Source organism: Engraulis encrasicolus, chromosome 22 (genome assembly GCF_034702125.1).
Source record: "Engraulis encrasicolus isolate BLACKSEA-1 chromosome 22, IST_EnEncr_1.0, whole genome shotgun sequence".
Lineage (NCBI taxonomy): Eukaryota > Metazoa > Chordata > Actinopteri > Clupeiformes > Engraulidae > Engraulis > Engraulis encrasicolus.
Genome location: NC_085878.1, coordinates 7312769 through 7335928, shown reverse-complemented (window position 1 = coordinate 7335928; position 23160 = coordinate 7312769). Strand labels below are relative to the sequence as shown.

The window sequence follows — 23160 nt, the reverse complement described above, 5'->3', positions numbered from 1 at the left end:
ATAATTATAATAATAATTATAAGATTAAATATCAGGAGATGAATCCTGGCTATTCGGATTTTTTTTTTTACCTGAAGTAAGTAACAGCTTTGCTGCCAAACCAACAGAATTGACAATGCTTAGACCTGCAGCTCCAAACATGTATAGAATAACCTGTGGTTTTTCTGTGAATCAAGAATGAGATAGATTCAATTATGTGTAATTGTCATCACATCCTGCACAGATTGTTACATATTGGAGGACCACGTATATCGCAAATGTACCCATTATGTATAAATATTCATGTGTCACAAAGAGATTATGAAGTTTAAATTGATATTATGGTGGTCTAGTATATTTGAAGTATGCTTTAACTATGTTTCCTTGTCCAGAAAAAAACAACACACACTTGCTAGAATAGAGCAGTTTCCTAATGCAAATGCAAGGCTGAAGTGATATTCAGAAACATCATTGGATCACGATCTGACAAAGACTAAGTAACTTACCAGGTGTATTTTCTGGTTGCTTTAACAGCAATATATTTGTTAGCATCTTCAATAGAGCAAAAACACAGATATGTGTTGAACCCTCACCAGGTAGAATTGCTGCAATCAAAAAGGATGAGTGATCACATTAAAATGCACATTAAAACTCAATATAAGCCACACCAAAATTACATGATTGTGACATGTACATTTTAGGCTAAGCATTACAAGGGGATCAGGCCTAGAGTACAAAGATCCTCAGAACAACCCACATAAACTGGGAGTTGATCTATTAATGACTACCAGCTTTCAGTACACTTACAATAACTTACAATAATTTCATTTCAGGAGGATTAACATATGAATGGTTCTTTGGGTCCAACGCAATATTATTACATTACATTATTACATTACATTTAGTTCAGTGGTTCTTAACCTGGGGTGCGGGCACCCCCTGGGGGTGCGCCAGAGATTTCAGGGGGTGTGCTGAGTTTTGTTTGTGTTGAGGTTGTGACCAAAATTTGCTAGTGAAAATTATAATTAGGCCAAATCAAAACCAAATTAAAACATGTTCTGTTTCCCATGAAAAGTCATGAAGGTATTGATTAATGTCTCAAGCTAGAATCATTGTAATTAATCACTTAAATCCTTTTTTAGTGCGTAGATATATATAGAAGTTTGGGTTGGGGGTGCGCGGCTTGTCTTGGGCACAGGAAAGGGGGTGCGTTAAGGAAAAAAGGTTAAGAACCACTGATTTAGTTTATGTTTTTTTTTTTTTTTTACCCAAAGCGACTTACAGTTATTTAAGTACAGGGAATTGGTTACAGGCCCTGGATCAATGTGGGGATAGGTGCCTTGCTCAAGGGCACTTCAGCCATGGATGGGGGTGCTGGCAAGAGTGGGATTTGAACCATCAGATCTAAAGGCCAATAGTCTAACCATTGAGCCATGCCTGCCCCAATATCTAACCTCACGTCCTCTTCTTCTTCTGCTTGCGGCCTCGTGATGCGAGACAAGAAGTCATTGATGGTAGGGGTTTTATTCTCACAAAATCACAAATCAAAGGTAATTTTCTCATTTGCAATCCAGATGTTGAATGGGGGAAAAGTGCCGAAGTTTTCTCCACAGGGGCGGGGCCTCAGGGAAGCGCAGGGCCACAAGCAAAATGAGAGTAAGGGAGGTCAGATATTGACTTGGACCTCTTACCTTCCACTGCGTCTTGGGTATGACTCAACAAACAAAGGGTTACAATGAAACAAAGAGGCATCCAGATGCATAGAGTTGCCATCCAGCATAGTCCTGCACATAACAACAACAACAAAACATTATTTACAGTAATGCAAAGAACACATACAGACCAATCCACATGTTCAATGATAAGACCGTAATAATATATTGAGTAGTGGGAGCTACAGGCAAAATACCTGAAGAAGATTTATGATCGAAACTTTGCTCCTAATAAATCAATAAATTAAGCTCCTACAAGTGACAGTTTTTTGATTTGGCACCTGCTGATGCTTTTTTGCTGGATGCGCACACTTTCCACTACACTTAGTGGGAGCTAATGCTACATATTTAGCCACAGGTATTTTATTACTAGGTCTACGTACGTCCCCAATATGGTTTGCAGCACGGCTTCTGTTTTTTTACGAGTCTCCGGATCAGCATCACAATAACTGGCATGGCGGGGGGGAGCCAAATCAGCCCAGACCTAACTTCTGAAAGCGAGAAACAACGATCCTGTCAGTCAAGACTAATCACAATGTCACAAACACAGAACATTACCAATTATATGTAGCCGTTAGCATTAGCAAAATTGGGCATGAAACTTACAGTAACATGGTTATTGATCAGTAACATAACAAAGTTGAATTGCTAATATAAAGCAGCTGGTGCACTATGTTACATTGCACACATTGTTACTGCATGTTTTTAAGCTTCATTAGAAGCACATAGAGAACAACAGGGGCCTCTTTAGTTATCTTACTGCTGGTAGTGCCAATATACAGTACATGTACCTATATTTGACGCATTATTATGAATTGCATTACACTTAGCTGACACTTTTATCCTAAGCGACATAGTTAAATAAATAAATTACGGGGTATTGGTTCCAGTCCCTGCATGGAGCAATGTGGGGGTTATGTGCCTTGCTGAAGAGCACTTCAGTCAGGAATGGTATGGGACTCAAACTTGTGAGATTTCGATTGCAACTCATGACAAACATCAGGCCACGGCTGCCCATGCATGCATGGGTCTTTTTCAAGGATTGACGATACAATATGGTAAATACATAATACAGTAATCACAGAGGGGGTGAGCCTGTGCCTCACAGGTTTGCAGGCCGTGATTATTAACATGCCTACCGTGGGAGTATGCTTTAGTTCGAAGCGTGAGGAATACTATCTGTGTGACACTGCTCATCTCCAGGACGAAAAATGTCCAGATATGTTCTGATGGTTCCCCTATAGAGTGAATGAAAAGATATGATGGATATGTGAACAGTGATCGTGATGAATATGGATCCTCAGTTCATCTCACTTTATAAAATTAGCAAAATGGTAAACTACGATTTACTTTGTTATTTTTTATGGCCATAGGATTGAGGGGTATTTGAACATGACACCATAACATGACTAACTCACCTGAATTGGGTCGGGACTTCATACATGGCATTTTGTATGCTGACACAATGTCTGCAGAGTTTAATACTGATTACATCATTTTGCAATACCAACACAACTGAAATAATAATTTAAAAAAAACTTCACCAGCCCAGTCACTTTGCAAAAGCCAGAGCATACTACATTAAACTTGTACACACAGAGAGTACCACGATCCATTCCATTAATTTACCAGTATATAATTTTCAGCACATGGTTTCTGTAACATTATGGGAATAGAAAGTAAACAGACAGTAGAAGGTTCTTGGTAATATGGACACACACAAATGGAAGTACTGCTTTGCACTAAGCTTGTTTCTGTAAGAGAATTATCAATGGTGAGACAGCAGCACTCTTTCAGGAGGCCCTCTTGCGAACCCAAAGTCAAACCTCAGAGAATGCAGATGATCTCATGGTTAATTTTAATTCAAGAATGACCAATATTATGGATGCTATTGCCCCCTTCAAAAACAAAACAGTGGGACATCAAAAAGCACCTTGGAGAATGAATCCCACAGTTAAATTGCTAAAGCAAGAATGTAGGAGAGCTGAGAGACAGTGGCGTAAATCCAAACTTGAAGTCCACTGCCAAATCTATAAACACACGCTCTCGAAATACAACCAAGAAATTTCCAAAGCTAGACAATCTTTTTTCTCTGACATAATTAATAGAAATATGAATAATGCACGCGTCCTATTTGGCACTGTTAGTCAGCCTGCCATCAGCAGCTAAGATGCTTAAATAAACTTTTGATGGCATTTTTTGTTAAAAGTTGGCAACCATGCCAGAAGTTATCAGCATGGGCTAAGGTTTCAGAATCACCTGGTTGCCAACACGGAACTTGACCTTTAAGGTCAAATATGAAGGTCAAGAGGTCAACCACGGTCAAATAACAGTGTTATTTAGTTAAAAATTGTTACAAAGTTGTTAAAAGTGGGCAATCAGTTCAGAATCCATCAGCACGGACTAAGGATTCAGAATCAACTTGACATTTTAGGGTCAAATTTGAAGGCCAAAAGGTCAAAAACAGGGTACTGTATATTCATAGAATTATTTTTCAAAAGTTGGCAACCATGCCAGAAGTTATCAGCATGGGCTAAAGTTTCAGAATCACCTGGTTGCCAACATGGAACTTGACCTTTAGGGTCAAATCTGAAGGTCAAAAGGTCAAACACGGTCAAATAACAGTACCAATGTGTTATTTAGTTAAAAATTGTTTTTAAACAAAGATGTTAAAAGTGGGCAACCATGCCAGAAGTCATCAGCATGGACTAAGGATTCAGAATCAACTTGTTGCCAACACGGAATTTGAGCTTTAGGGTCAAATTTGAAGGTTAAAAAGGTCAAACACTATGTATTTTAAGGTTTGACTTTTTGGGGGACTGTGTTCGTGGAAATCTTTTTCAAAAGTTAGTAACCATGCTAGAAGTTATCAGCATGGACTAAGGTTTCAGAATCACCTGGTTGCCAAGAGGGAATTGACCTTTAAGGTCAAATATGAAGGTCAAAAACAAAGTATTTTCTGGTTAGTCTTTTTTGGTGATCTTTATATCCATGGAATTATTGTTTTCAAAAGTTGGCAACCATGCTAGAACGTATCAGCATTGACTACGGTTTCAGAATCACCTGGTTACCATATGGAACTTGACCTCTAAGATCAAATTTGAAGGTCAAAAGGTCAACTGAGATCAATAAAAAATCAGTTTTTTGGTGATGTGCTTTCATAAAATAGTTGTTTGCATGGTACTGTATATTGAATAATTAGTAGGCCTATAATTTAATGTTTGATTTGGCTTATCATGGTGGGGCTCTGGCCCGCCATCGTTAGACATTCATCATAGCTCATTAGCATGAAATTAACTTAAACTTGTATTTTTAAAATTTTCATTCTGGTCATCTCAATTACTTTATTCTTCTTTGTGAAGCACATTAAGCTGCTGGTATGAAATGGGATATGCCTGTGGCTCACCAGTGAATTTGCTTCTTTCCATAGAAAAAATAATGACTTCAGTTATTTCTGATGTGTTTCAATTGGTTATAGCAATGAAGGATACTTGCTGATTTGCTATGGCATATCATGGTCAGGAAATAACCTACAGTAAGAGTATTGCACACTTCTCTTGATGTTCTCATGACTACTGTAGAATGTTCTGTTGCAATTTCCGAGGCTTGAGTTTCTGTGTCACCTGTATAAAGCACCATGCTTATCTTTGGGTATTGATCGACTATTTTCAGAAGACAAAAAGGCAATTGATATGTTACCACCAAGTGATGCATATGGATTGCATCTTGCATAAGCAAATCAGCAGGCAAATGTATGGCCTCAGTCTGACAAAGTACAAACGTACATATTAACAAAGACACTGAGGTGGTTGGAAAGTTGTAGACCAACACTTGATGGCTGTGTGGTAAAGGAAACCTCCAGTTCCACATAGTAGCTTAGGACTGATAAGATGTGGTTGTAGAATTAAGTGGGAAATACATGCCTGCAGTTGCCTGAGGAATGGACAGCCCTGTATACCTACATGTGATTAAAATGTAGAATGTTTAAGTCCTTAAACGCCGTAGGGATAGAACCTGATCTGGATGACACAATAGCTCCTTTAAATACATAAATATCCAGTATGTACTGACATCACATTTGAATTTTAATTATTGTTTTAATTATTATTGAAGTAAAGAAACAATATGATCAATTACATTCTTGTTATTGACAATTTGCAATAATCACTTTCACTCATACCCTAATAATAAAGACTATATAACTTCTAAATATACAGTCCCCTAAAGTATTGGAACAGAAAGGCAAATTTCCTTGTTGTTGTTGTTCACTGAAGACTTGGGTTTAAAGGGGCTCTAAGTAGAATTAAAAGGTTAATTAATCACTGTCCAGAGTCATCTGATACTTACAGTAGGTGAAGTGTGACTCTCGCGACCACTTCCACTGTCAGAAAACCCAAAATGCAACTTTTGACAGCGCTGTCCGCTTCGGGAGAAGCCTCATCAAAACAGTGTTTTATTTTCTTTACGATTATTTGTTCCAATACTTTCACTCACCTAAAATGATTTAAATAATATGAAATATCTCCTCCAGGTACTAATTATTCAACACATCATGCAAACAACTTGTATTTTATGAAAGCACATCACAACAAAAAAAAAACTTTTTTTTATTTTTTAAACCCCGGTTAACCTTTTGACCTTCAAATTTGACCTTAACCCTCTAGCTACCAGGATTTTTTTTGAATAGGTCGGAATTCTACCAGGAATTCTAAGGAAAAATTGACATTTTGGTCATATTTTAAACAATGTCAAATAACTTGAAAAGAAATGAAAAGTGTCAATTACAAGTTACGTTCATATTAAAGTAGAGAAAACACACTTTCAAATGGTATATCATTTATGGATAACTAATTGTTCAGTATTCCCATAGAGTGCCTTTGATGTGGATAAAATGATAAAAATGTGATAAAATATATCATCGATATTATCTAGGCCTATCTATCTATATATCTATATATTTAGGCCTATCTATCTATCTATCGATCTCTCTATACATCTATCTATCTATCCTTCGTCTATCCATCCATCCATCCAGGGTCAAAGTTGAACAATGATCATGTGACGACAACAAATGTCGTTCACCCAAAAGTCCTGTTTTCAAGCGGTTTCAAGCGGTACAACTGTAATGGACTACACTAGCTTATAATGTTTGAACTAAACCATGCCAAAGACGTGTAAGGATAACCGTAGAAGTGTCCGCGATAGCAGACAGGACATGAATGGAGCTGTAAGGAAGTTTCCCCTCCCAATTTGGCACAGCTAAGACGCGCCAGGCATCACCGAGTAATACGGAATTGAAGTGCTACAAACACCACGTTGGTAAGCTATTATTGGAAGTTAGCATTCAACTCAACGTCTTCACGCACATTTTTATGAAGGACACGTGGAGTAGTAACAGTCCTTGACTGCTTTGCCAAAGCTGACACGCAAAATGAGTAGCCCATCATGCTGCGCTTCCAGATGCGCTGTTACGCAGAGCTGTCGCTGTCCGTTGTTCCAGGAAACTAAGATAGTTGGATACCAACATATGGTTTGACTCTGAAAACACATCGAAGACAGTTTACATTTTTAATATGTAGCGTGTAGACATCGGCTGGACAGTTGTGTTTGCTATTTAGGACCATGGCAGAACTCATCACAGTTGAACACCATCTCATAAGCCTAATAAAACAACATGATCTAAAAATAGCCTAAATAGTCATAAACATGTGCTGTTGACCATGAAAATAGATCGAAGAGGGTTGGAAGTTTTCATATTTAGTGTATATTGGTTGTAGAAACAGAATGGTTGTGTTTGTAGCCATCCAATCTCGGACGGGCGTCATTTGAATTGACGGCAGATTGCCAAATCGAAATTCCATGAATATGAAGCCCCCCTCCAAAAAAGGCAAACCAGAAAATGCATTGTTTTTGACATTCAAATTTGACCTTAAAGGTCAAGTTCCATGTTGGCAACCAGGTGATTCTGAAACCTTAGTCCATGCTGATACCATCTAGCATGATTGCTTACATTTGAAAAAGAATTCCATGAATATACAGTTCCCAAAATAGACTAACCAGAAAATACATTGTTTTTGACCTTTTGACCTTTAAATTTGACCCTAAAGGTCAAGTTCCGTGTTGGCAACAAGTTGATTCTGAATCCTTAGTCCATGCTGATGACTTCTGGCATGGTTGCCCACTTTTAACATCTTTTAAACTAAATAACACTCTTATTTGACCGTGGTTGACCTTTTGACCTTCATATTTGACCTTAAAGGTCAAGTTCCGTGTTGGCAACCAGGTGATTCTGAAACCTTAGCCCATGCTGATAACTTCTGGCATGGTTGCCAACTTTTAACAGAAAATGCCATCAAACATATATTTTTGGGGCATGGCAGGCTGACTATGTTGAGAAGTTAGCAACTTCTCCAAATCAAATGCCCTCTGAGTTCCTCTCAGTCAGCAAATGCAATGAGTTTGCATCCTTTTTCAAAGGAAAGATTGAAAAAATACGTACAAACATCCGCACACAGGTGCAACTGGCCCATGACGTGGACCACTTTGATACAGTGAAGTTGTCTCTAAACTCCATGAGAACTTTTCATTTAGTTGATTTGGACATTCTTAGCAGAACTATATGTAACAGGTTGGACTAGGTCCCCTGTTAGTGTGCATGTTGTAATTGAAAACAGCTGCCCGTGTGGGCGAGGGTGGAGCCCTTCCGGTTAGTATAAAGTGCCTACTATGTTGTCTGTTAGCCAGGTGTGGCTAACCTCAGTACCGGTTGGCGCTCGGGGAAGCCCTGTACGCTGGGTGAAGTAGGTGATGTTGGCGTGTTGGGTGTTGGACCCACACTGGAGCGCGTAGAGCGCAGCTGAAATGCGGACGCCAGGTTGCCGCATGTAGCCTAACCGGCTCGAAGGTAAGCCCTTCTGTGTGCACCTGGCGATAGCCAATTATGTTTGTACTGTGGCTAACGAGATGTTGTTTCACTGCAGCATTGCATGGTGAAGCAAGGGTCAACCGTAGACTTCCAAGCTCGGTCCAGTGCTTCCCAATTGCAACTGAAGGTAATTTCTAATTAACCGTCACTCTGTGCCTGTGGCTTTCATGCCACACCTTGCTCATTGATAATGGCATTTCCCTGGCATTAACCCAGTCTGTCTTGTGCTTTCTAGGTTGAGCACATTATTGTCAATTGGCTGGGGTGGGGGGACGCCGCCGTCTTTTCCCGGTGTTTGTGTTTGTTATTTTGCCTTTTACCACCACGAGCTCTTTTAGTAGTGGCAGGTTGTTGTTCCTTTGCGCAGGTGCGCGACGCTTTCGTCTTTCAGCCATACGGTCTGACACGGTCAGCTCCAGTCACCCACCCCTTAGACAAGGGATGAGTGATTGGGGACTGGCCGGTTGAGATTTGTAGCAGTATCGTGTAAACTTATTGGTGAGGTGTAGATCCCCTGAGTGGTATAGTAAACTCTCTGCCAAGAGGCCTGATTTGATAAACATAGGCTACCTCTTCACTGCGAATCATTTCAGTGTGCTGTGACTTATTTTGTTTATTTTGATTATGTTTTGTGTGTACAGTTTTGATTGATTGCAGTGTTATTTTGCATTCGCAGTGCAGTGTGTAGTTAACACACTCAGTAAATTACCTGTACTAGGCCTACTCAGTGCTCTCGCACTTAAGCCGTCACCGTTTCACGATATGTACCTGTATTGACTTCAGTAGAGTTAAGACTCTGTTTGTGTATATGGACTCAAGTGAACTGCCTGCTCATTTTGAAAACGAATAAGACTGAAAGCAGAAGAAAATAAAAACTATTGTATGTGCAACAGCTGTGTCATCCTTGTCATCTAGAACCTGTCGGGGAAAATTGTATTTTTAACATCTGGGTTGTCTCACCCTTAACGAGACTGGCGTAGTCACCTTCTAAAACCTAATTGCTTAAAAGTTAGTATTTCTACCAACCTTCACTCTGCTACATTTACAAAGTCTCAGCTCCTCCACATCCGACTTAGATATTCTACCTTCTTCAATTCCGTCTTACACCTGATATCACCTGACCTACTTCATATCATCAACACCTCACTACAAACTGGCATATTCCCAGGCTGTCTGAAAGAAGCTGTTGTAAAACCATTACTTAAAAAGAACAACCTGGATCCATTGGTACTTAATAACTATAGGCCCATATCTAATTTACCATTCATGGGTAAAATAATAGAAAAAATAGTTTTTAATCAATTAACTGCCTTCCTAACGTCCAATAGCTGCTTCGACAAGTTACAATCAGGTTTCCGTGCCAACCACAGCACTGAAACCGCCCTGATTAAAGTTATGAATGATATACGACTGAACTCTGATGCTGGCAAAATGTCTGTTGTGTATTACATAGACTCGAACACTGGGTTGGCTTTACTGGCATAGTGATCAGCTGGTTAAAACCATACCTACAACAAAGAAGTTTCTTTGTCGCCATTGGTAGCCACATCTCATCTCAGATGTCCCTGAACTGTGGGGTCCCCCAGGGTTCCATTTTGGGACCACTATTGTTCAATCTATATATGCTCCCACTGGGACATATTATCATGAATAACTCAATACATTACCATTGCTATGCGGATGATACCCAACTTTATTTATCCATGTCCCCCAATGACTACACCCCCCTTGAATCACTCTATCATTGTGTTGACCAAATTAACAATTGGATGTCCCACAATTTCCTCCAGCTAAACACGGAAAAAACTGAAGGTCGGAATTCTACCAGGAATTCTAAGGAAAAATTGACATTTTGGTCATATTTTAAACAATGTCAAATAACTTGAAAAGAAATGAAAAGTGTCAATTACAAGTTACGTTCATATTAAAGTAGAGAAAACACACTTTCAAATGGTATATCATTTATGGATAATTAATTGTTCAGTATTCCCATAGAGTGCCTTTGATGTGGATTAAATGATAAAAATGTGATAAAATATATCATCGATATTATCTAGGCCTATCTATCTATATATCTATATATTTAGGCCTATCTATCTATCTATCGATCTCTCTATACATCTATCTATCTATCCTTCGTCTATCCATCCATCCATCCAGGGTCAAAGTTGAACAATGATCATGTGACGACAACAAATGTCGTTCACCCAAAAGTCCTGTTTTCAAGCGGTTTCAAGCGGTATAACTGTAATGGACTACACTAGCTAATAATGTTTGAACTAACCCATGCCAAAGACGTGTAAGGATAACCGTAGAAGTGTCCGCGATAGCAGACTAAGGAAGTTTCCCCTCCCAATTTGGCACAGGTAAGACGCGCTAGGCATCACCGAGTAATACGGAATTGAAGTGCTACAAACACCACGTTGGTAAGCTATTATTGGAAGTTAGCATTCAACTCAACGTCTTCACGCACATTTTTATGAAGGACACGTGGAGTAGTAACAGTCCTTGACTGCTTTGCCAAAGCTGACACGCAAAATGAGTAGCCCATCATGCTGCGCTTCCAGATGCGCTGTTACGCAGAGCTGTCGCTGTCCGTTGTTCCAGGAAACTAAGATAGTTGGATACCAACATATGTTTTGACTCTGAAAACACATCGAAGACAGTTTACATTTTTAATATGTAGCGTGTAGACATCGGCTGGACAGTTGTGTTTGCTATTTAGGACCATGGCAGAACTCATCACAGTTGAACACCATCTCATAAGCCTAATAAAACAACATGATCTAAAAATAGCCTAAATAGTCATAAACATGTGCTGTTGACCATGAAAATAGATCGAAGAGGGTTGGAAGTTTTCATATTTAGTGTATATTGGTTGTAGAAACAGAATGGTTGTGTTTGTAGCCATCCAATCTCGGACGGGCGTCATTTGAATTGACGGCAGATTGCCAAATCGAAATTCCATGCATATGAAGCCCCCCTCCAAAAAAGGCAAACCAGAAAATGCATTGTTTTTGACATTCAAATTTGACCTTAAAGGTCAAGTTCCATGTTGGCAACCAGGTGATTCTGAAACCTTAGTCCATGCTGATACCATCTAGCATGATTGCTTACATTTGAAAAAGAATTCCATGAATATACAGTTCCCAAAATAGACTAACCAGAAAATACATTGTTTTTGACCTTTTGACCTTTAAATTTGACCCTAAAGGTCAAGTTCCGTGTTGGCAACAAGTTGATTCTGAATCCTTAGTCCATGCTGATGACTTCTGCCATGGTTGCCCACTTTTAACATCTTTTAAAAAAAATTAACTAAATAACACTGTTATTTGACCGTGGTTGACCTTTTGACCTTCATATTTGACCTTAAAGGTCAAGTTCCGTGTTGGCAACCAGGTGATTCTGAAACCTTAGCCCATGCTGATAACTTCTGGCATGGTTGCCAACTTTTAACAGAAAATGCCATCAAACATATATTTTTGGGGCATGGCAGGCTGACTATGTTGAGAAGTTAGCAAATCCTCCAAATCAAATGCCCTCTGAGTTCCTCTCAGTGAGCAAATGCAATAAGTTTGCATCCTTTTTTAATGGAAAGATTGAAAAAATACGTACAAACATCCGCACACAGGTGCAACTGGCCCATGACGTGGACCACTTTGATACAGTGAAGTTGTCTCTAAACTCCATGAGAACTTTTCATTTAGTTGATTTGGACATTCTTAGCAGAACTATATGTAACAGGTTGGACTAGGTCCCCTGTTAGTGTGCATGTTGTAATTGAAAACAGCTGCCCGTGTGGGCGAGGGTGGAGCCCTTCCGGTTAGTATAAAGTGCCTACTATGTTGTCTGTTAGCCAGGTGTGGCTAACCTCAGTACCGGTTGGCGCTCGGGGAAGCCCTGTACGCTGGGTGAAGTAGGTGATGTTGGCGTGTTGGGTGTTGGACCCACACTGGAGCGCGTAGAGCGCAGCTGAAATGCGGACGCCAGGTTGCCGCATGTAGCCTAACCGGCTCGAAGGTAAGCCCTTCTGTGTGCACCTGGCGATAGCCAATTATGTTTGTACTGTGGCTAACGAGATGTTGTTTCACTGCAGCATTGCATGGTGAAGCAAGGGTCAACCGTAGACTTCCAAGCTCGGTCCAGTGCTTCCCAATTGCAACTGAAGGTAATTTCTAATTAACCGTCACTCTGTGCCTGTGGCTTTCATGCCACACCTTGCTCATTGATAATGGCATTTCCCTGGCATTAACCCAGTCTGTCTTGTGCTTTCTAGGTTGAGCACATTATTGTCAATTGGCTGGGGTGGGGGGACGCCGCCGTCTTTTCCCGGTGTTTGTGTTTGTTATTTTGCCTTTTACCACCACGAGCTCTTTTAGTAGTGGCAGGTTGTTGTTCCTTTGCGCAGGTGCGCGACGCTTTCGTCTTTCAGCCATACGGTCTGACACGGTCAGCTCCAGTCACCCACCCCTTAGACAAGGGATGAGTGATTGGGGACTGGCCGGTTGAGATTTGTAGCAGTATCGTGTAAACTTATTGGTGAGGTGTAGATCCCCTGAGTGGTATAGTAAACTCTCTGCCAAGAGGCCTGATTTGATAAACATAGGCTACCTCTTCACTGCGAATCATTTCAGTGTGCTGTGACTTATTTTGTTTATTTTGATTATGTTTTGTGTGTACAGTTTTGATTGATTGCAGTGTTATTTTGCATTCGCAGTGCAGTGTGTAGTTAACACACTCAGTAAATTACCTGTACTAGGCCTACTCAGTGCTCTCGCACTTAAGCCGTCACCGTTTCACGATATGTACCTGTATTGACTTCAGTAGAGTTAAGACTCTGTTTGTGTATATGGACTCAAGTGAACTGCCTGCTCATTTTGAAAACGAATAAGACTGAAAGCAGAAGAAAATAAAAACTATTGTATGTGCAACAGCTGTGTCATCCTTGTCATCTAGAACCTGTCGGGGAAAATTGTATTTTTAACATCTGGGTTGTCTCACCCTTAACGAGACTGGCGTAGTCACCTTCTAAAACCTAATTGCTTAAAAGTTAGTAATTCTACCAACCTCCACTCTGCTACATTTTGGCGTATGTCGGCTATGGATGACCTGTGAGGCACAGCTGTTGGTTAGAGCTCGTGGTTTTCTTTTTTTCTTTTTGTTGTTTTACTGGGGAAAGACGGCGGCTGCCCCCTCGGCGGGCGACACCGCGGCGGGCACCCAGGGCCCAACATGATTGAACTGGCGGAGCTACAGGAGATGGCAGCGCGGAACCAGCGGCAGCTGGACCTGCTGAGCCAATGGGTCGACGCGCAGCCAGAGTCTCCACGGTCGCCGCTCACGTGCTGGAGGTGCCATCAGCCAGGGCACCTGGAGCGAGAGTGCGACTGGCCACGGGTTGTTGCGCGGCCCCGGTCTCCACGGCCACCAATCAAGTGCTGGAGGTGCCACCAGCCAGGGCACCTGGCACGGGAGTGTGATGGGCCACGGGTCTCTCGTCGTGTGCGAACCCCGCCGACAGTCCAATCGGAGAGTGAGCAGCGCCGGGGCACCCCCCAGCAGCCGACCAGAGGACCAGCCAGGACTGGGCTGGATAGCCACACCTCGGGCGGAGGCCGGCCGCTCTCTGGGGACTCGACCATGGCCACTCCATCGCCATCCGGCGTTTTATTGTTTTGTGTGTGTATATGTGCCGTGGTGGTTATGTTGTTGTTGATAAATGTGTTGGGTATGTGTTAGGTGTGCGCGCAGGTGTGTGCGTGTGTGTGCATATGTGTGTGTGTGTGCGTGTGTGTGTGCGCGCGTGTGTGTGTCTATCCCCATCATAGGGTGAGCTACAGTGCGGCACCGGGACGGTACCGATTCAAAGCTGGGGCGAATGTAACAGGTTGGACTAGGTCCCCTGTTAGTGTGCATGTTGTAATTGAAAACAGCTGCCCGTGTGGGCGAGGGTGGAGCCCTTCCGGTTAGTATAAAGTGCCTACTATGTTGTCTGTTAGCCAGGTGTGGCTAACCTCAGTACCGGTTGGCGCTCGGGGAAGCCCTGTACGCTGGGTGAAGTAGGTGATGTTGGCGTGTTGGGTGTTGGACCCACACTGGAGCGCGTAGAGCGCAGCTGAAATGCGGACGCCAGGTTGCCGCATGTAGCCTAACCGGCTCGAAGGTAAGCCCTTCTGTGTGCACCTGGCGATAGCCAATTATGTTTGTACTGTGGCTAACGAGATGTTGTTTCACTGCAGCATTGCATGGTGAAGCAAGGGTCAACCGTAGACTTCCAAGCTCGGTCCAGTGCTTCCCAATTGCAACTGAAGGTAATTTCTAATTAACCGTCACTCTGTGCCTGTGGCTTTCATGCCACACCTTTGTCATTGATAATGGCATTTCCCTGGCATTAACCCAGTCTGTCTTGTGCTTTCTAGGTTGAGCACATTATTGTCAATTGGCTGGGGTGGGGGGACGCCGCCGTCTTTTCCCGGTGTTTGTGTTTGTTATTTTGCCTTTTACCACCACGAGCTCTTTTAGTAGTGGCAGGTTGTTGTTCCTTGCGCAGGTGCGCGACGCTTTCGTCTTTCAGCCATACGGTCTGACACGGTCAGCTCCAGTCACCCACCCCTTAGACAAGGGATGAGTGATTGGGGACTGGCCGGTTGAGATTTGTAGCAGTATCGTGTAAACTTATTGGTGAGGTGTAGATCCCCTGAGTGGTATAGTAAACTCTCTGCCAAGAGGCCTGATTTGATAAACATAGGCTACCTCTTCACTGCGAATCATTTCAGTGTGCTGTGACTTATTTTGTTTATTTTGATTATGTTTTGTGTGTACAGTTTTGATTGATTGCAGTGTTATTTTGCATTCGCAGTGCAGTGTGTAGTTAACACACTCAGTAAATTACCTGTACTAGGCCTACTCAGTGCTCTCGCACTTAAGCCGTCACCGTTTCACGATATGTACCTGTATTGACTTCAGTAGAGTTAAGACTCTGTTTGTGTATATGGACTCAAGTGAACTGCCTGCTCATTTTGAAAACGAATAAGACTGAAAGCAGAAGAAAATAAAAACTATTGTATGTGCAACAGCTGTGTCATCCTTGTCATCTAGAACCTGTCGGGGAAAATTGTATTTTTAACATCTGGGTTGTCTCACCCTTAACGAGACTGGCGTAGTCACCTTCTAAAACCTAATTGCTTAAAAGTTAGTATTTCTACCAACCTTCACTCTGCTACATTTACAAAGTCTCAGCTCCTCCACATCCGACTTAGATATTCTACCTTCTTCATATCCGTCTTACACCTGATATCACCTGACCTACTTCAGATCATCAACACCTCACTACAAACTGGCATATTCCCAGGCTGTCTGAAAGAAGCTGTTGTAAAACCATTACTTAAAAAGAACAACCTGGATCCATTGGTACTTAATAACTATAGGCCCATATCTAATTTACCATTCATGGGTAAAATAATAGAAAAAATAGTTTTTAATCAATTAACTGCCTTCCTAACGTCCAATAGCTGCTTCGACAAGTTTCAATCAGGTTTCCGTGCCAACCACAGCACTGAAACCGCCCTGATTAAAGTTATGAATGAAATACGACTGAACTCTGATGCTGGCAAAATGTCTGTTGTGTATTACATAGACTCGAACACTGGGTTGGCTTTACTGGCATAGTGATCAGCTGGTTAAAACCATACCTACAACAAAGAAGTTTCTTTGTCGCCATTGGTAGCCACATCTCATCTCAGATGTCCCTGAACTGTGGGGTCCCCCAGGGTTCCATTTTGGGACCACTATTGTTCAATCTATATATGCTCCCACTGGGACATATTATCATGAATAACTCAATACATTACCATTGCTATGCGGATGATACCCAACTTTATTTATCCATGTCCCCCAATGACTACACCCCCCTTGAATCACTCTATCATTGTGTTGACCAAATTAACAATTGGATGTCCCACAATTTCCTCCAGCTAAACACGGACAAAACTGAAGTTATTATATTTGGGAAAAAGGAGGAGTGACAAAAGATTGCTACTGTCCTGGAAACTAAGGGGTTGAAAACAAAGGATACGGTTAAAAAACCTTGGCGTCCTTATTGACAGTGAACTAAGCTTCACAAGTCACATTAAAGCCATTACTAAGTCTGCATTTTACCACGTAAAGAATGTTTCTAAATTTAGAAGCCTCATGTTAAAGCATGATTTGGAGAAGCTAATACGTGCCTTCATTTTTAGTAAGCTTGACTACTGCAATAGTCTTTTTACAGGCCTCCCCAAAAAGACCATCAAACAGCTTCAATTAATCCAGAATGCAGCAGCAAGGGTACTTACTAAAACAAGGAAGTTTGACCACATTACTCCAATCTTGAGATCACTGCATTGGCTCCCAGTAAGTTACAGAATTGATTTTAAGGCACTGCTTCTCGTGTTCAAATCACTAAATGGAATGGGACCCACCTATCTGCTGGATATGTTTCAGCTCTATGCACCAAATAGGTCACTAAGGTCAACTGAGAAGAATTTGCTGGTAATGCCTAGAGTCAAAACAAAGTGTGGTGAGGCAGCTTTTAGCTTCTATGCTGCAAAGCTTTGGAACCATCTTCCTGATGATATAAAAAATGCACCATCTGTTGCAAGTTTTAAATCTAGACTCAAGACGAAGCTTTTTGCAGATGCCTACCCGTAACCTTAATTTTATGTATTTAATTTTAATTTTTATTCTACCATATGTTTTACCATAGCGCTTTTTCTTTCAACTTAGCTTAAATTATGTGTTTTTATTTATTTATTTCCATTTTCTTTTTATCATATGTTTTATCCATTGAGAGTAAATGGTTTTATCTTAATGTTTGAAATCTTCTTTGGCTTTTAAATACTTTTAAAGGTTCTTTGTATATGTAAAGCACATTGAGTTGCACATGTGTATGAAATGCGCTATATAAATAAAGTTGACTTGACTTGACTTGACTAAGCTTGTAGCATTGACTACTACCTTATGTACCCCCTTCTAATATAATGTAGCCTACTTTGTGGTCTGTGATATGATACTGTATTGTAAATTATCTTTCTTGCATTGTACTGGTGGTGCGCCAAGCTTAGCTACACAGCAGTACCATTTCCTTGTGTGTATCTTCATCCTTGTTTCCAGAGCACAGCATGTATACATTTCCCACCAAAGTCCCATTCATGACACATTTCTTAAAAAGATGTTGCATGCTCACAGGCCACAATACAATCCCTTGTATTCACTATGGGTATGAAATTACGTCACATGCTATTGAGCAAAATGTTGTACGTTGATATCGCATCTGTTCCTAAGAAGATGAGTTTAAAAATATATATATTTTGTTCTTATATTGTAAGACATACGTATGAAGGACATGTGATGTGTAGTCCATACAGTAGCCTACCTGTAGCGATTCCACAGAGATTGAGGAACAGTGTTGCTGTAAAGCTGAAACGTAGTCTCAGTTTATGAATATGAGTGCCTGAGAGCAGGCCCTGAGACATCCAGATTGTTCTTTTATGGTAGGCATCTATTGTGAAATAAAAGCATAGCAATGGTTAGATATTAAACTTGTATGTTAATTAACAGTTATAATTAGATCCCACAGTATGTCAGTGTTTTAGTGACACTTCAACAATTGGCATTAAAAAAAGATTAATTCCATAACCTATCAAAACATATCTGATAATACTGAATGGCTTTAAAATGACAAAGTGGCAGATTTAGTATAATCTGTATTTCAGAGGAATGTTTCAAAACCTCCCCTACCCCTCATTGCTTCTACTAAGGGATAGGATATTTGTCTGAACAACTCCCTTAACACTATTGTTTAAGGTATGTAGAAGAAGATGTAACAAAGAAGGACATACCTGAATAAACAACCACAGCAATGATTGTGTGTGCCAAACTCACACTCAAATTCCTTATTAGTTTTTGAATAGAGTCTGCCGAGAAATAAAACAATAAAGCCTACTTTATTGTGGCCACAAATATACAGCACACCAACACACATAAGCTTTTTACATGTATTTTGTTTTCTGGCAGATGCTGTTATTAACTAATACATAAGTATAATGAATTAAAATGATATGTATAGTTGAGAATATTGTCCATACCAAAAAATTCACCAAGGTATGGAGAAGTCAAAAGTAACAATAAAATCCGTGTGAGGTTGACAACAGAGCATGTGGCTGCTTCACTCAACAGACCTATAGAAATGAGACGCACAAAATGTCCCTCAATATAGTTACAGAATCATATTTCTAAATAACGTAAAGCAGTTAGTAGCGTGATAATAAACCAGCAAGAGTGATTAAAGATGCCAAACGTCACTCGGGACATTCTAACTGTGATGTAGATGGCTGTGAATCTTGCTTCATAACCTCCTAGTACGAAACTAAATGAAAGGTTATTGGGTGAACACCACAACATCAACTCCAGGTAAGATATAGCCTACTGCACATGAATCCCAAAACAAATGATGAAACTGACTGCTGGCTTGGCTTCCATGAAACTTAATACAGGACGACTGTGTGAGCTCAGCTGTTCCAGGTTCCCAGGACTGTGACTGTCACCCCACTTCACACCATAAGGAACAAAACATGTCAGACAGTATACTCACTGAACGCAGATGCTCAAAATAATAAATTATATGAAACAGACAACAGGCTTGGCTTCAAAGAAACATTAGATAGGACTATTATGTGAGCTGTCAGTTCACTGGACTCTTAGTCACTTACCCCCAACTGATCCCCAGATTATGAAAGCGATGAAAAGCAGTACATGTGGACTAAACATGAGGAAGATGTGCACTGTAAAGACACCACCATTTATCCCTAGAGATGGAAAAAAGCACATGCAGTACATCAGCACACACTCCTAATCAATTGTGAATAATCCAAGCTTGCAGCTGTTTGATTAGCCTTACGGCTGTGAAGTTATGGAGAGGGCCTGGATATTAATATTTTGCATCCAAACATATTCAAATTTCCCATGTTATTGAGTAGTGCACCTCGAAAGAATGAAGATTTTGTATTGTCATACAGCGTTATTAACCCCTTTGTGCAGAGTCTATGTTATAACTTAAATGTCACCAAAATCGTAATGACAAGTCCTACTCTGTTAGTTAAGGCTCTTGATGATGTCATAGAAATGTTGTTATGATGTAAATTAGTCTTTTCAGCAGTGAGTGAACATGGGAAAGCTGTTGGGGCGTCAGACTTGTAGCCCAAAGGTTCCCGGCCCACCAGGTTAGTGGGGGAGTAAATAATCAGTGCTCTCCCCCATCCTCCTCCATGACTGAGGTACCCTTAGCATGGTACCGTCCCACCACACTGCTCCCTTGTGGAGCCATTGGGGGCTGCCCCCTTGCACAAGTGAGGCATAAATGCAATTTTGTTGTGTGCAGTGTGCAATATTCACTTGTGTGCTGTTGAGTGCTGTGTCACAATGACAAAGAGGATACGAGAGGGCTGCATCTTACTTGCCAGACCCTATGGGCTATGGTGGCAAACTGACATAACGCTGCCACAACTATTTGTCACGTCGTGTCATGTCACGGTACTCTGTTCTATATCTATATGATATGCAAACAAACCTCTAGTCATGAAGTGGACAAAAGCCACAATGCTGATCACAAAGGATGCTGCACAAAAGACTAAGACAAGGCTCTGCAGAGAGGAGAGACCTGAGGATGAAAAAAAAAACATTGTGAAATGTATGTATTGTTTAGTTTGTTCATGGTTTATGTATCATCAGTGGGTAATGCAGTAGGCTGACAATACTGTGAAAAACAAATAGAGCATGACGTTGGAAACGTCCATACCTAAATATTATTAGCATTTCAATATAGCACAGTAAGGCTATGTTTAAGTAATTGTGTTTTAGTGTTTTACTTTTGTAGACGATATTGAAAAAAAAGACAATATTGAAAATGACAATATTGAAAATGACAATATTGAATGAAGAAGACAACCCAGCCACACATGTCAGATTGCCAATACTCACCAAACCTTGAAAGCTCAACAGTGATGTTGTGTGCCTCGTTTTTAGTAGAAACCTTACAGCTGTACACTCCAGGGTCTGCCTGTGAAACATTCTTGAGAAGTATGGAGAAGTTTCCCTTGGCCATGTCCACACGGAAGAAGTCCACTCGTCCTCTGTATGCTTGATCCTGTGACTCTGGTCTCTCCTCTCCCTCCTGGAAGAGGTGCAGCAGGGCACCAGAGTTTGCTCTTCTCCACTCCACCTCCAGCTCCTCCAGAGGCAGGGGGGATTCAGCAGCACAGGGCAGCAGGACAGACCCTCCCAGCTGGGCAGCAAGTGGACTAGAGGGACCCTGGAGTTGGAAACCTGAAAATCAATGAAACATCAACATCTTCAGAAATAGAGGTACAAATCATTTGGTATAAACATGGTAATTGAAACAGCAGTTAAAGCATCACCTTTTACATTGACCAAAGCCATCAGCAAGCCCATATAACATAACATCCTCTTCAGACTAGGTCAGCAGTGAGTAGCATGAGTTAGTGCGCTTCCTTCATGACACCACATGGCATCAAATTCACAGCCAATGGACAGACCTATAAAAATAGGAAGTGGAAATACCTGTAAAATATCCACATTGTCAACAGTACAATGGTGGCCACTGTATTGCATCATCCACTATGTATTTAACTGACAACAGCTACACAGTGACATACAATAGCTCTGTAAGATTTACTTCATAATGTGCTTCCAATGTTATTTCACAAATTGACCAAAATGTTTCTGAATGTACATTATGCTAGCTGAAAGAATATATGAGCTACTAAATATGCAGGATATCGCAATGATACTGACACAATGTCACTGACACAAGCATGCAAGCATATTCATCATGTCTTTACAGTGTCACATGATGCACAAACTAATACGTATGTTCACCACGTAATAGTACTGAGATGTACGAGTAGCCTATAACAATTTAAGAGGATAAATTACACAAAAACACCACGATTTGCACATTACCTGTGAGCTCTAGGGCGCAATGTGTGCACTCAGTCCTCCAATCACTACTACGGTGTGGACAGCTGAGGAACAGGAAGATCCAGTTGGGTGAGGACTTCCCATAATGCAGTTTAATATGCAAGACACTCGTGTGCTCATTTGGAGCATTGCTACATGGAGTGAGATGCAGTAAATGTGGCATCAGATAAGGATTTTCCAGCGTGTCAATGAGTTATCTGTGACTTTTTGGCTGGGTAGATTGTTTTGAGATCAATATATTGTAAATTCCCATGCTTTTTAAAAGCTTAAAGAATGTAGGTAAGACATGATATCAATGTGTCCCCAGTCCCCAGTGGTGTAGTCTACTTTTTATGGTGAGTATACTGTATATTTGGGCATTTTTACTGTAGGCTATATATTTGTGCTATTTAAAATAATGGATCAATCAATTTTAAGTGGGTATACTGAGATCCCTGAAATTTAGAAGTGGGTATACTCCGTATACCCGCGTTCTACGTAGACTAGACCACTACCAGTTCCCATACATTGTGATTAAGATTTTAATTCATGTCAATTCCTTTAACAATATTCTTTATAAGATCAAAATAAGGGAAATAATATTTGCTTCCTCTACCTCAAAGTAGTTTCTGCTTATTAGGCCAGTGGTACATATGCTCACACGGCACTTAACAAAATTGATCTTTTTTTCATGAATGTTCAGTGAAAACTTAATTAAAACAAAATCATTGAGAACAAAAACAAAAGAACAAAACTTTGTTTATTTGTAATACCTACTACTTTAGACAATATGGAAAGTCATACAAACAAAATACACAAATGCATGAATCAGCTGTGCCACATTTCACCTGAACTCCAAGGGTTAAGTTCCATATCTCACTAATGAGAAATTCTTCTAATTAATAAATTAGCGATAGATGAAAGAAAAGTCAATAATCCAATGAAAGTGTAATGTCTTATTTTGATTCATGTTCTTTCTCTGTGGTACTTTTGGCCATTTGTAGGAAAAAAAGGTGATCGACTGGTCTGCCCATGCCTAGCACCGTCCCTTCATACGGTACACAGCATGAATAGAGAACACAAACACACATGCACAACACACACACAGGCACACACACACACACGTGCTTGCGTGCATGCATGTGCGTGTGAGTGATTGTGGGGTACATTTTCATTTCTGCTTTATTTTTCCAAAATGATGTCGTGAGCTGAAGTGTTTCATACCTATACCGTAAATAACTGCCCCAATGTCCCACATACACACACACACACACACACACACACACACACACACACACACACACACACACACACACACACACACACACACACACACACACACACACACACACACACACACACACACACATTGAGACAGAAAAAGAAAAGCAGAAGAAACTATTATGGATATTATATGAAAATATATTCATAATTTACAGCTTGCTTATTAACAATAAATGATAATGCTTTTGTTGGCACGCACTACTCAATGGATAATTACAGCAAAGTGAAGTATTATTGAAAACTTGT

At 40.7% G+C, this 23160-nt stretch overlaps 1 protein-coding gene across 1 annotated transcript; it reads right to left on the bottom strand.

Moving 5' to 3' along the window:
- Positions 1-2066: 2066 nt before the first annotated feature.
- On the bottom strand, positions 2067-21026 carry LOC134439280 (uncharacterized). The gene is made up of 10 exons (XM_063189183.1): positions 21020-21026; positions 20632-20976; positions 20222-20311; positions 19365-19460; positions 18741-18833; positions 18495-18569; positions 18029-18154; positions 3110-3160; positions 2831-2929; positions 2067-2182 (listed from the first exon to the last, which is right to left on the bottom strand). Exons 1-10 carry the CDS (start codon positions 21024-21026, stop codon positions 2067-2069), a joined length of 1098 nt encoding a protein of 365 aa, XP_063045253.1.
- Positions 21027-23160: the final 2134 nt, after the last annotated feature.

Coding starts and splice junctions, on each gene's coding strand:
- LOC134439280 (XM_063189183.1), bottom strand. Junction 18,155..18,494: donor TGCTGTGGTTGTTTATTCAG/GTATGTCCTTCT, acceptor ATTTCACAATAG/ATGCCTACCATAAAAGAACA. Junction 2,183..2,830: donor AACTAAAGCATACTCCCACG/GTAGGCATGTTA, acceptor TCTCGCTTTCAG/AAGTTAGGTCTGGGCTGATT.